Source organism: Leptodactylus fuscus, chromosome 7 (genome assembly GCF_031893055.1).
Source record: "Leptodactylus fuscus isolate aLepFus1 chromosome 7, aLepFus1.hap2, whole genome shotgun sequence".
Lineage (NCBI taxonomy): Eukaryota > Metazoa > Chordata > Amphibia > Anura > Leptodactylidae > Leptodactylus > Leptodactylus fuscus.
Window position 1 is genome coordinate 60072852 of NC_134271.1, and position 12992 is coordinate 60085843.

The window sequence follows — 12992 nt, forward strand, 5'->3', positions numbered from 1 at the left end:
GATGGGAACTGAATGGAAATGCTTATCAGATTATTGAGACTATGGCAGAGCCAACCAAATATAAGATCTTTAGGTTTACTTTAAAAAAAATATGGCCTGATATGGTCTTCTTTCTGGACAATAGGAGGGGACCAACATTACAGGAGGCAGTTGTCACCAGCAATGTCTTACAGAGACCTTACTATGCAAGCATATACCTCAGGCAAATCAAAAGAAAGCAATTTGCCAAAGCAATAAGAGCCATAGTTTGCACAGCCTTAACATATCCATAAATGTCCTATTGGCATGGTTCACCAACCTGTTTAACTGTGAGGAACGTACATGGAGCCCCTACCGCCGGCGGGAAGAGGCTACATCATTGAAGATTTCCAGGGGATGGCATCTTTAATCCACACCAAATAATATGATCCTCATACCAGCTTCTCTAAGTGTGACTACTGAGAAATCTGAGAAAGTCATGATTATTTCTTAGCATGATTGAGAATTGCATGGCGCTAGAGCAAGAGTTTTCAAGGTTACATTTCTGAGAAATTTTAAAAAAGTGCATATGTGATTGAGGTGGCAATGTCTGACATAGCGGGGTTAATGTATTAAGACGTGTATAATACCATTCTTTCTGCTGAATGGGAGTCCATAAACAGTATAATAGTGGCACAACTAGATTTCTTTTACAGTGGTTTGCAAAAGTATTCATACTCCTTGAACTTTTCCACATTTTGTCACCTTACAACCTCAAACTTAAATGTATTTTATTGAGATTTTAAGAGATAGATTAACACAATGTAGCAGATATTTGTGAAGTGGAAGGAAAATGATACATGGTTTTCAAAATTTTAATCAAATAAAAATCTGAAAAGTTTGACATGCAAAAGTATTCAGCCCCCTGTACTCTGATATCCCTAAATAAAATCCAGTGCACACAATTGCCTTCAGAAGTCACTTAATGAGTTAAGTCTCGGTATAAAGGAACCTGTTCTGTGAAGGCCTCAGTGGTTTGTTAGAGAACACTAGTGTACAAACAACATCACAAAGACCAAGAAACTCACCAGACCGGTCAGAGACAAAGTTGTGGGGCAGACATCTGGGGCATTATCATACAGACCCAAAGCATTATGGTAGGAGTAGCAGCCTGTTTCCATACAGGCCCAAAGCCTGTACTAGCAGTAACAGGCTATTACTACTACCACAGGCTTTGGGTCTATATGATAATATCCCAGACCACGTGACATCTGGGATATTACCATATAGGCCTGAAGCCGGCTAGGATTAATATGAGCACAAACAGAATGTCATGCATTTCCCCCCCCCCCCCCTCGGCTTATACTCGAGTCAATAAGTTTTCCCCGTTTTTTGTGGTAAAATTAGGGGGGTCGGCTTATACTCGAGCATAAGTTTTAGCAAGGTGACAAAATGTGAAAAAGTTCAAGGGGTATGAATACTTTTGCAAGTCACTGTATTCATAGCTTCCTATTGGGGGGGGGGGGGAATTAAACCTGTTTAACTTCTGTTACTGCCACAACAAAGGATGTTATCCTTGCTGTACTGCACTATGAACAAGATAAATCTAAAGCACTCGGTAGACACACGTCTCCTAAGGGCTAGTTCACACGGGGCAAGAGGGGGCAGATTTTGGCGCGGAATTCACCTCAAAATCCGCCCCCTTACAATAGAGGTCTATGTAGACTGATAGTGTTCTTTTTTTCTGCTATCGGTTTGTTCCTGCTGATTCAGCCACGGCGTCCGCCTTGCGACAGCACCCTCCGGACTAGGCGCATTCATTTGGGCCTAATCCGGAGTGGAAAGCCGCAACGGAATTGGTTCACACGGAATCCCCGTGTGAACTAGCCCTAAAAATCCCAGGCTGTTACACTAGGGGATTTTTTCAATGTGCTGAATTTCCAGTTGAAGATATTGCTGCATTGCTTTTATCCCACAGTGTAAAAGTAATAGTACTAGTAGGCAAGTACTCATTGCCTTTGTACCATCCATGAAGATGGTCATGGTCAAGGAGATTGTTTAGAGGCCTAAGTATGTTAAGATGCTAAAACAGTGGCTTCTACAAATTAAGCAGTCTCCATATATAAACAGTGACCACTTAGAGGTCTCCTTTTTGGTAGTGGCCTAGAGGAAGGAGTTCATGAAGATCTTTGGTTTTGACAAGATTGTTGTGGTCAGTGAAAAGTTGGCTGAGGACCATATCTAGGTGTCAGTCTGTTTTTTTTTCCAGACAGCAATACCCTATAGACGTCTACATATCCACCTGAAGCATCTCCGGGTACCACACATCACTTAGCACCAGCCACATGTGTCCTCTCCCTTGTTTAGCAACACCCCAGGACTCTCCATTTCCAAATTATCCAGCAGCTGAGCCAATATATACCGCCAACTAGTAGTCATTTTTGTTTTACCCAAAAATCAGGTCAGGCAAATTGGAATTGTACTTTTATTTTGGCAGCTTTTGATGCAGAGAAGTTTCTATCTTTTCTTTTTACATCCACTTGTGGCTTTGGCTTAAAAAAAAACAGCCACAAAAAAACTGCACGTGTTATTTCAGCGTTACACGGAGATCATCGGCAGTTCTGGACCGTGAAACTTATAGAAACACTCAGCTTTCTTGCTCTGGGCAAAACCAATGACAATGATATATGATCCTACAAAGTCCCGGGGATCAGAAAAACCTCTTTAAGACTAGCATCACATGGCTATGCAACAACCCTCATAAGAGGATGTAACTTGAACATTTCCTCAGGGCTATCTTACGTCCATGCTTCACTATGTCTTCTGAGTTACAGGGATTGCAGTGCTTTGTTACATTATATGAGTTGTGTTGTCCAGGTTTTACATATAATACAACCAGCTCTAAGCTTGGTCCTATACATTATATAGAAGTATGCAGACTACCAGTTAGTACCTATGGTTAGCTTTACATATATTTTTGGTCTACAGGCCTAGCAAAGCCTTTTTAATGAGACTAAGGATAGGCACAAACATAGCAGCTGAAAACTACATCATGCAAGGTGCCATTATTAATGGCTGTGCAGCGATTATCAGTAAAACCTCATGGCTATTAGCTAGCAATCAAACTTTACCAGTCTATTTAGAAAACCGCTGCCATGTCTGGCCTTATCCCAAACCCTCAATTAAGGGGCCGTCTGCTATAGGTAATTCATTGTTCAACCCACTGAAATCTACTATTGCCCTGTAATACTATGTGCTGCGGGGAATGTAAGCAGCAACATTGTAGTTACCCTAGATACGTGCACACCAGCTTTCCCAGCATCAAGACATCCTAAACTTCAGGCTCTAGGGGTACCTGCAATTTGGCAAGAAAGAGATGGCCAATCATCCATTGTGTCTTTCAAGCTCTATTGTCATCTGCTGCATGCACTGCCCAATAAGAAATGTCAGTGGGCATCTCCCAACACGTGCCATAAAGCAAACTCTCAATGCACATGGAAGAGTTTGGCATGCAGCATGAAATAGGACAAGCTCCAGGTCAATGTCAGCTTGTTTTAACTTTATACAGTTTGTAAATCTTTTACAAATCTTTATTTATTTTGTGATCTGCATTTTGGAAATTGATGTTTTTAAAATGTTCATAAAATAAAAACTGTTTCACAATTTGACATTCCTCTTCATGGATGATACTGGACAGGTACAACCGGGAGCTGTAGACTCCAGAAATTATGGGGCAGATTGATGAAGACTGGTATTACACCCAAGAGCCGGAGCTTACTGTTTTCTAAGGTCTCTCCCCCAAAAATTGACCCAGCCCAGCTATCTTATACCATACTTCTGACCTCTTATTTTCATCTGGCTTATCCCTGAACAGATTAACCCCACATATCCCATAGTTATCACATCCTGAGCCCATTTGTTTGCAGTCTGAAGGCAAAATCCCACAAGAAGAGAGAGGGCTTCATTTTTCCATTTCAATGGGAGACCCTTTGACATGTAGATCATTGGACAAAGTGATCTCCGATTGATCCTACCTATCTAGTTAACATTTATCTGACGCCAGACATGTACAGAAACCTTGAAGATATATCGCTGCTTCTTCACATTGTTACACATAAATTATATTCCCCATAACCCTATTCATGGTTATATTTCATATTAGTTACTTCCATTACCACAGTTGCCCAATGTTGCTACAGAGACTTTTTGTACCATTACCATGTCTGTGTAGGTCAGGATAAGTTTTTGCAACACAGTTGGAAAATGTAAAGGAAAATTTATATTAAAAAAAAAAAAAAAATCTGGAATCAAATGGTGTTTTTCCATGTGAATTGGTGCATTCATTGCCAAAAGATCAATGGCTTTGTCAATATGCAAAAAAGCTCTTTGGAGCAACAATGGTATTGCTGCTTACCTGTATGGGGCAATACCAACGCCCTCATTGTTCCAAATTGCCAAGAACAGCAATATCTCAGAGACACAGATTCACAAGGGAAAACTGATTCAGATGACCCTAACCTATATATCTGCAGGGCTGGGTATTGACCGCAGACCCTCTATTTAAAATAAATAAATAAAATTGCAAAAAAACCCATCAAAAATACATAGAGTAAATGCAGCCTAAAAATATCTGCGCACATTATGAAGGGGAACACCATGGACTGCAGCAGTCATCACTCACATACTCTGCACACACGGCATCTGGAATTTGTGTGTCCTTGTGTCGTGAGCCATTGATTTTACATTTCATGTGTTCATTGCATTTCAGTTCTGCTACCGCTTGTAAGAATTCCTTAACCTGATGTTAGTTGAAATACAAGAACACAAGCCATTGAAGGGTCGTCTCAAAGCATTTAGGGCATATTAAGAGGATATACCATCACCCTTGACCATCATGGTCTGACTCTTTGCACTATTGCCCTATATTGCCATATAAACATGAGAGAGAAGAGTCCCCCTGCTTGGGACTACTCTCTCTATTAGTCTCCCAGAGGCTTTCTGTCCGTTACACGCTCTGCCATTAAACAGGATGTCTCACTAGTGAATATTCGATTTATTACACAGATAACACAAGCAATATTTGGCATTTCCATACATTAAAAGAACACATCACCACACAAATACTTGTAGCTTTGATGATATAACAATCCTAACGTACCTTTCTATAGACCTCTACATTATGTCCTTCCTTTGTTAGTCCAATTAGATATTTATGAATAAATTGAAATATGGTGCTATGAGTTCAATATGTGTTTCTGCCTCCGCCAACACTGAATAACCACTGCTACCACCATGGGATCATGTACAGACATACCTTTCTGACAAGGGAAATGGTAGCATCCAAACGTCAACTTACTCAGATATTTACAGAATATACTAAGACAGCAGCAATGTGACAAATCCCCTTTCCTATCATTTAGTAAGGTGTGATGACACTTACTTACATAGTATGGTGTCACTCACTATTCAAAGTGTATAGTAACACATATATACACGTAATGAGCTGATGGACTTGCATGCTCGCTCTCCTCACTGCTGGATCCTTTATCCAATTTTCGATTAGGGATTCCCTGGTCACTAAGCAGCTGAACTATACCACAAGGCAGAGAAAAAACGATTTTAAGGGATTTTCCCTGTTTGTGCACCACTAGATCAATTTCAATGGGAGCGTCAGAGATCGCCAAGTGCCAAGTTACTGTATATCCAGTGTTTCGAATAATGAAGTGGTGGGAGCAGTGCTCCATCTAGAACACAGGATGAAAGTTGTCGGACACCCACTTATCTGCAAGTCATCCCCTTTTCTATGGATAGGGGACACCTTGATTACATCGGAAAGCCCCTTTAAGTGTTGACCACACAAGTAATATTTAGATTAACTGCTCCAGACTCCATGGTACAGTTGTTAGCAAAGTATCTGGGGACCATATTTAGGGCAGCCAGTGGGGGAAGGAGACAAACTAGGGAACTTACTGGGGACTATATTCATAACTGTCAGAAGGACAGGTGGTGATGCAAAGCAGGAGTGGAATGAGCAATATATGTATGCAAAGGATTTGGGGATTTGTAGGTAGAAAACTTAAGGAACCAGATAAGTCATATTCCTCAGCAGTGCGCCTACAGTAGCTCAAAATTGCTGTATTGTTGGAGATAGAGACCAGAAAAAAATGTGCATAATCTTCAAGATGTATAGGACTGTATTACACCTGGCTTGTGAGAGTCTGGTATTTTTTAAACAAAAAATAAAGCCATAATATTTTTTTCCTTTTTACAATTTATTAGAAAACTGAAGAGAAAAACTAAATCAGAAGGTGAGTGCACTCTACCGTTGTTGATGTCCATTACTCACAGCCATCGCAGCATGCAAGCAATGGACATTAAATGACAAATGCAGATGGAGCCCCCCCCCCCCTTTCGTTGGGTGTCTGTCTGCATTCACCCCAATGTGTTTTTTTTTAAAAAAAAAAACCAAACACTTGACACACTTTTTTCCTTCATGTTACTTTTCTGACAGAAGAAAAAGTTGTCTATGCAGGACTTTTTCTTCTGTTACAAAAGTAAACAAGCAGGACAGATGACAGCATCAATCATGTTGTTTACATTAGCGTCAATGTTAACGCACAGATATGGAGGGGGCTTCCGTATGTGTCCGTTAACCTGCTAAAGTTAATGTCCGTTGCCTTCTTCTTATGACAGATAAAAGCAACATTAACTGATAGTGTAAACCTGCCCTTATCAATACCCTAATAAAAAAAAAAAATACATGGTACAGCTGCACAAACTATATAACTTTCTTTGCATGTGGCAACCAGCTGGGGAATCACATGACAGATCCTCTGCAGAACTGATCACTAGGAATTAGGACTCATCTCTTCGAGCTTCAGGTCCATAATGGCTTATTTCTTTTGGCACTAGAATAGGCAAGTTGGAGATCCATTAAGTGGCCACAAAGACAGATTATCATATCTGTTTATAAACCTTACCCAGACTCCCTTTGAATATGGAACCTGCACAAGTACGACAATAGCAGGGCTAGTAGAGGAGTCCAGTTGCATGTTATATGTTATGCAAGGTTTTGCCTTCTTTAAGGTTTCAGACTACAAGAGGAGTAACATAGGCATGTGGTCCCACTCAAGGAAAGATTGTTCCAGATTATGACCAACAGGACTGTCTCCACTCATCACACCTTCTTGGGCACGTTGGTGATGATAGGTTTTGGTCGGGTCTTGAAAATGATCTTCCTTTTAATAAGTGCAGTTATATTGTACTTGGTCTCTGCCACATCACCGGTATCCATTGCATCTACCAATGCTTGGCTGTTACTCTTCACGAGGACAGCAAATGGCTTCTCCAAACGTGCCACTTTCCCATATAGGATGTGATGTCCAATAATAAGAAGAGGGACCCCCTGCAGACGAATAAGAGAAGATACCAATTAGATATATTTCTTATAATCTTAAGGAAGTGATATATGATGTGAGCATATAGGTTTTCCACTAGTGTCAAATTGGCACCTCGTCCAAAAGTCATGGCCTTGTCACATAGGATCATAGCCATACACGTTCCATAGCTGTTGATCAAATAATTGTTCAGACGACGGCCAATCCTTCCAAACCTACATCTGCTGTACTATTACAGTGGTGGTTGGGAAGGAGTTAATGTCACAAACACTGGAAGGAAACCAAAAGTTGTTTCAAAGCTTAATTACACTTTGAAGGGTTTTCTCACATCAGTATGATACGGGATAACTTGCCCAACTGTGGGAGTCCGACTGCTGAGACCCCCACTGATCAGGAGAACAGGGGACTTTTGTCTCCCCTTCTGAATGGAGCAGTGGACCACTCCATTAATTTCAATGAGAGCACCGGCAATAGACAAAGTAGAGCACTTGGCTATCTCCAAAATGAAAATGATGTGATTGGAGCAGTGCGCTTATTCAGAACAGGGGGAACACAAATCCCCTGTTTTACTGATGAATAGGGGACTGAGTGGTTGGATCCCCACTGATCTTCAAGTTAACCCCAATTGATAGTATTCAATTGATAGGGGATAATTTGCTTTAATTGGAAAATCCCTTTAATGTGTACGGCTACTTTAAGTAGTAAAGATTCGGGATCATGTACTGTGACACCTTGTGGTCCCATCCAGTATTGCAGTCTATAGATTTTTCAGACTTTGCCACGTCCATTTTTTTGCACTTCACATAGTTTGGACTGTATCCAAGGTATTAATAATTTTGCAATCTTCATTACACGCCTACACAGAGCAATTATTCTAACAAAACCAATTATATCATCTGCAGCCATAAGTAACTGATAATAGAGAGCCAACTTAACCCCTTCCTGCCACAATCATTTTTAATTTGTAATTTTTTACTCCCCGACTACCAAAAGGCAAAAGATTTTTTATTTTTCCATTCACAGAGCCTTATGAGGGCTTAATTTTTTAGGGACAAATTGTACTTTATAGTAGTACCATTTAGTATGAGATACAATGTACTGGGAAACTGGAAAAAATTCAGAACAGGGTAGAATTGGAGAAAAACTGTATTTGCACGACTTTATTTTTAAGATGTTCATTGTGTAGCCAAAATGACGTCACCTGTACTTTATGGGTCGGTATAATTATAGTAATACCAAGTTTACATGTTATATGTTCTTTTTTACGTTTCAACCTCTTAAAAAAAAATATTGAAGACTTTGCAAAAAAATTTCTTGGAGTTTCCATATTTGGGGATGAATAAGGCATTTTTTTTTGTAAGCCAGATGTACTTATTATTTATACCACTTTGGGGACTACAGTGTTGGCCAAAAGTATTGGCACCCCTGCAATTCTGTCAGATACTATTTTCTTTCAGAAAATGATTGCAATCACAAATTCTTTGGTATTATTATCTTCATTTATTTTGTCTTCAATGGAAAACCACAAAAAGAATTGTCAAAAGGTCAAATTTTTTATAATTCCACACCAAACATAAAAAAGGGGGTGGACAAAAGTATTGGCACTGTTTGAAAAATCATATGATGCTTCTCTAATTTGTGTAATTAACAGCACCTGTTACTTATTTGAGACACCTAACAGGTGGTGACAATAACTAAATCACACTTGCAGCCACTTGAAATGGATTAAAGTTGACTCAACCTCTGTCCTGTGTCCTTGTGTGTACCACATTGAGCATGGAGAAAAGAAAGAAGACCAAAGAACTGTCTGAGGACTTGAGAAGCAAAATTGTGAGGAAGCATGAGCAATCTCAAGGCTACAAGTCCATCTCCAAAGACCTGAATGTTCCTGTGTCTACCGTGCGCAGTGTCATCAAGAAGTTTAAAGCCCATGGCACTGTGGCTAACCTCCCTAGATGTGAACGGAAAAGAAAAATTGACAAGAGATTTCAAACAAGTTCAAGTTGCCCTGCAGTCCGAGGGTACAACAGTGTCAACCCGTACTATCCGTCGGCGTCTGAATCAAAAGGGACTGTATGGTAGGATACCCAGGAAGACCCCACTTCTTACCCAGAGACATAAAAAAAGCCAGGCTGGAGTTTGCCAAAACTTACCTGAGAAAGCCAAAAACGTTTTGGAAGAATGTTCTCTGGTCAGATGAGACAAAAGTAGAGCTTTTTGGGGAAAAGGCATCAACATAGAGTTTACAGGAAAAAAAGAGGCCTTCAAAGAAAAGAACACGGTCCCTACAGTCAAACATGGCGGAGGTTCCCTGATGTTTTGGGGTTGCTTTGCTGCCTCTGGCACTGGACTGCTTGACCGTGTACATGGCATTATGAAGTCTGAAGACTACCAACAAATTTTGCAGCCTAATGTAGGGCCCAGTGTGAGAAAGCTGGGTCTCCCTCAGAGGTCATGGGTCTTCCAGCAGGACAATGACCCAAAACACACTTCAAAAAGCACTAGAAAAAGGTTTGAGAGAAAGCACTGGAGACTTCTAAAGTGGCCAGCAATGAGTCCAGACCTGAATCCCATAGAACACCTGTGGAGAGATCTCTTGATGGCAGTTTGGAGAAGGCCCCCTTCAAATCTCAGGGACCTGGAGCAGTTTGCCAAAGAAGAATGGTCTAAAATTCCAGCAGAGCATTGTAAGAAACTCATTGATGGTTACCGTAAGCGGTTGTTCGCAGTTATTTTGTCTAAAGGCTGTTCTACCAAGTATGAGGCTGAGGGTGCCAATACTTTTGTCCGGCCCATTTTTGGAGTTTTGTGTATAATGATCAATGATTTGACTTTTTTTTCATTCTCTTTTGTGTTTTTTCATTGCAAGCAAAATAAATGAAGATATTAATACCAAAGAGTTTGTGATTGCAATCATTTTCTGGAAGAAACATTAGCTGACAGAATTGCAGGGGTGCCAATACTTTTGGCCAACACTGTATCTATTGCTGTGACTGCTTTTTATACCAATTTCTTTGGTGAGGAAAAACAGTGAAAAAAGAAAGTTCTGCTCTGGATTACCCTCCCCCCCACTACAATATTTACCATATGCATTGTAAAATCGCAACCCTTCTATTAAAGGCTGCATAGGGCAGGCAAGCTTTGACAGAGGTGTTGGATGGGGGGGGGGGGTCTACACCATATTTAAATACCTGCCATGCCATTAAATCTGCCATGTTATTTTGTTAGAGGTCAAGAAAGGGTTAATATGACACCAGGTAGTAATATATTTTTATATTCAGCTGGGCCTTAGCAGCAGCAGAAAGCCGATGTATTAGGAATCCGAGGGAATAAGTGTCATAGGTAGGGAAATTATCTCTTTTTTACTGACGCTTATGATGTAGTAAATACTTGGATTTACCATAAAATAACAATTCCTGAGCAAGACGGATAATGGTGGCAGCTCCAAGAATTGTGAGGCACCAGTGTAACATATTTACCTACCTGTACGAAGTGCGGAAAGATCAGAGCTGGCACGCTTTAATGAAAACCATCAAATCATATTAATTCAGAATCATTCAAGTCTGTCTCTGCTTAGACACAAGTTTCTTATTTTGGCAAGTTATTTTGCATAGATTTGTACTGTATGCTCCAGGAAATCACCTTATTGTCATAGATAGACATGAAGACTTCTCACCTCCTTGGTGTAATGCAGATCCCCCATCACTTTACCGGCTAATCCGTCCTGTTTTCGGGCTTCTATCTCTCCCTGTAGCTCCATAAGTAACCACTCGGCAGGCTGCCCCTGAGCATCCCTGGAATGACAAGAGTGGTACAGAAAACAGTTAATGGATCAGCAGGGTCAGCAGTGTAATCCGTGCTAGACAGCTGCACTGCTAGTAAAGAAGCTTTGTGTGTTTCCATTCACTGATAACAAGCAGAGGTACATTTAGGGCCCGTTCACACCGGCACAGAGGGGGCAGATTATAGCGCAGAATCCACGTCATAACCCGCCCCCTCACAATGGTGGTCTTTGGAGACCACCAGCGTTCATTTTTTCAACAAGCGTTTTTTTGCTGCTAGCGAGAAAAAAGAAGCGACATGACCCGTCTTGAGGCGGATTCCACCTCAGGAAGTCAACAGAAGTGAATGAGAGGCGGAAATCGCGTCACAGTTTTTTTGCCAAAAACTGCGATGCGTTTTTTTAAGGTCCATTCACTTTCCGGCAGTGAAAAAACACCTGCTGTTTTCTGAAGTGGTTTTTACTAAAAACCGCTTCCTAATTAGGAAGCGTTTTTTTTCCAGACCAAATTACGCCACATGTTATTCACGTGTGAACTTAGCCTTATTGGAACACTGTCGCATTGAAAATGCAGTCAACTCTGTAGGCAGCATATTATATAGCAGACCGATATACAAGAAAAGATTCAGTATAACCTGAAAATTACTTCAAATTTTGCTCATTCTGAGTGTAGAAGTTCAGTGGGCGGTCCTATTATCTCTGTGGGCATATTCAGACAGAGATTGCTGTCAATCACTCATTAGGACCACCCACTGGATTCCTAATCTTACAATGATCAAGGATTTAAAGGGGTGCTGAAGGGGCCAGTAACCTCTCCCCGATCCTCCATTTCTATAAGGCAGGCTTGTGTTCACACTTATCAGTCAGAATCTCAGTTTGGAGACTGTCGCAGTGACCGTCCAAAATTGCCCGGTAGAAAGTTGTGCAAGTCAACATTCTTTGTTCAGTGGTTTCAGTGTAAAAGAACGGACACCCAATGGATGCCATGATAGTCAATGGTGCCCGTTATTTTAGCGGCCTGTGTATCCATTGTTTTGGTCCTCCAATGGTCCAGAACAGACAGAGGGGAACAGATGTAAGCCAGTAGTGCCTCATTCACACTTGCGCCTGCTGTCTGTCCAATGGTTTCTGTCCTAATTCCTGGGGAAACTGGACAGGGGACAGCTTCAAATGAATGAGTTTTAAGACTGACCGCCGGCAAGATGTCCCCTGTCCAGTGTTCCCGGCAATTAGGACTGAAACACAGCTGACTGACATGGGCGCGAGTGTGAACACCCTCCTAACTTGGACTCTTCTTTTTCCACACTCCAACTCCTTCATAAATGGCTGACAGCCATGGTCAGTGAGAAGCAGCGGCATCAGTGACATCCCATGTCCTTCCCTGGGACCGCAGACTGGCCTCAGCAGTCACATGTGGACCAGTAGTCAGGCACCAGAGAATCGTATTTTTCCCCCCCTCGACCTATAAAAAATATTTTGGACAACCCCTTTAAGACTGGCCCACACTATAAACATACAGAATAGTGGAATGATCTGCTAGTCCTACAGCTGTAAATATACAAGCAGGGAATGCTGGGATTTGTAGTTCTTCTATGCCACTTGTTCATCTAATTTGACTTCCTTTTTCGGTCCCAATCTCCGGCACACGGACGTGTCAGGACGGAACATGTAGTCCCACAGACCCGAGCTACAGTAACGCGTGTATAGTGTTATAGCGGTACCGACCTGGACACGACAATCTGAACCATCCTCTACAGTGAGCAGCAGGTCCACCGCGGTCTGAACTTGGCGCTACAGCGGGGAGGGGCGGGGCCTGCAGGGTGACGTGTTTCTGCTTCCGGTTCTCTGTGCCACAC

At 41.4% G+C, this 12992-nt stretch overlaps 1 protein-coding gene across 1 annotated transcript; it reads right to left on the minus strand.

Moving 5' to 3' along the window:
* Positions 1-6775: 6775 nt before the first annotated feature.
* CHTF8 (chromosome transmission fidelity factor 8) lies at positions 6776-12939 on the minus strand. Its single transcript, XM_075281978.1, has 3 exons — positions 12862-12939; positions 11032-11149; positions 6776-7363 (listed from the first exon to the last, which is right to left on the minus strand). The coding sequence occupies exons 1-3, from the start codon at positions 12882-12884 to the stop codon at positions 7136-7138; spliced, it is 369 nt and encodes a 122-aa protein (XP_075138079.1). The 5' UTR covers positions 12885-12939; the 3' UTR covers positions 6776-7135.
* Between the last annotated feature and the right edge of the window lie 53 nt (positions 12940-12992).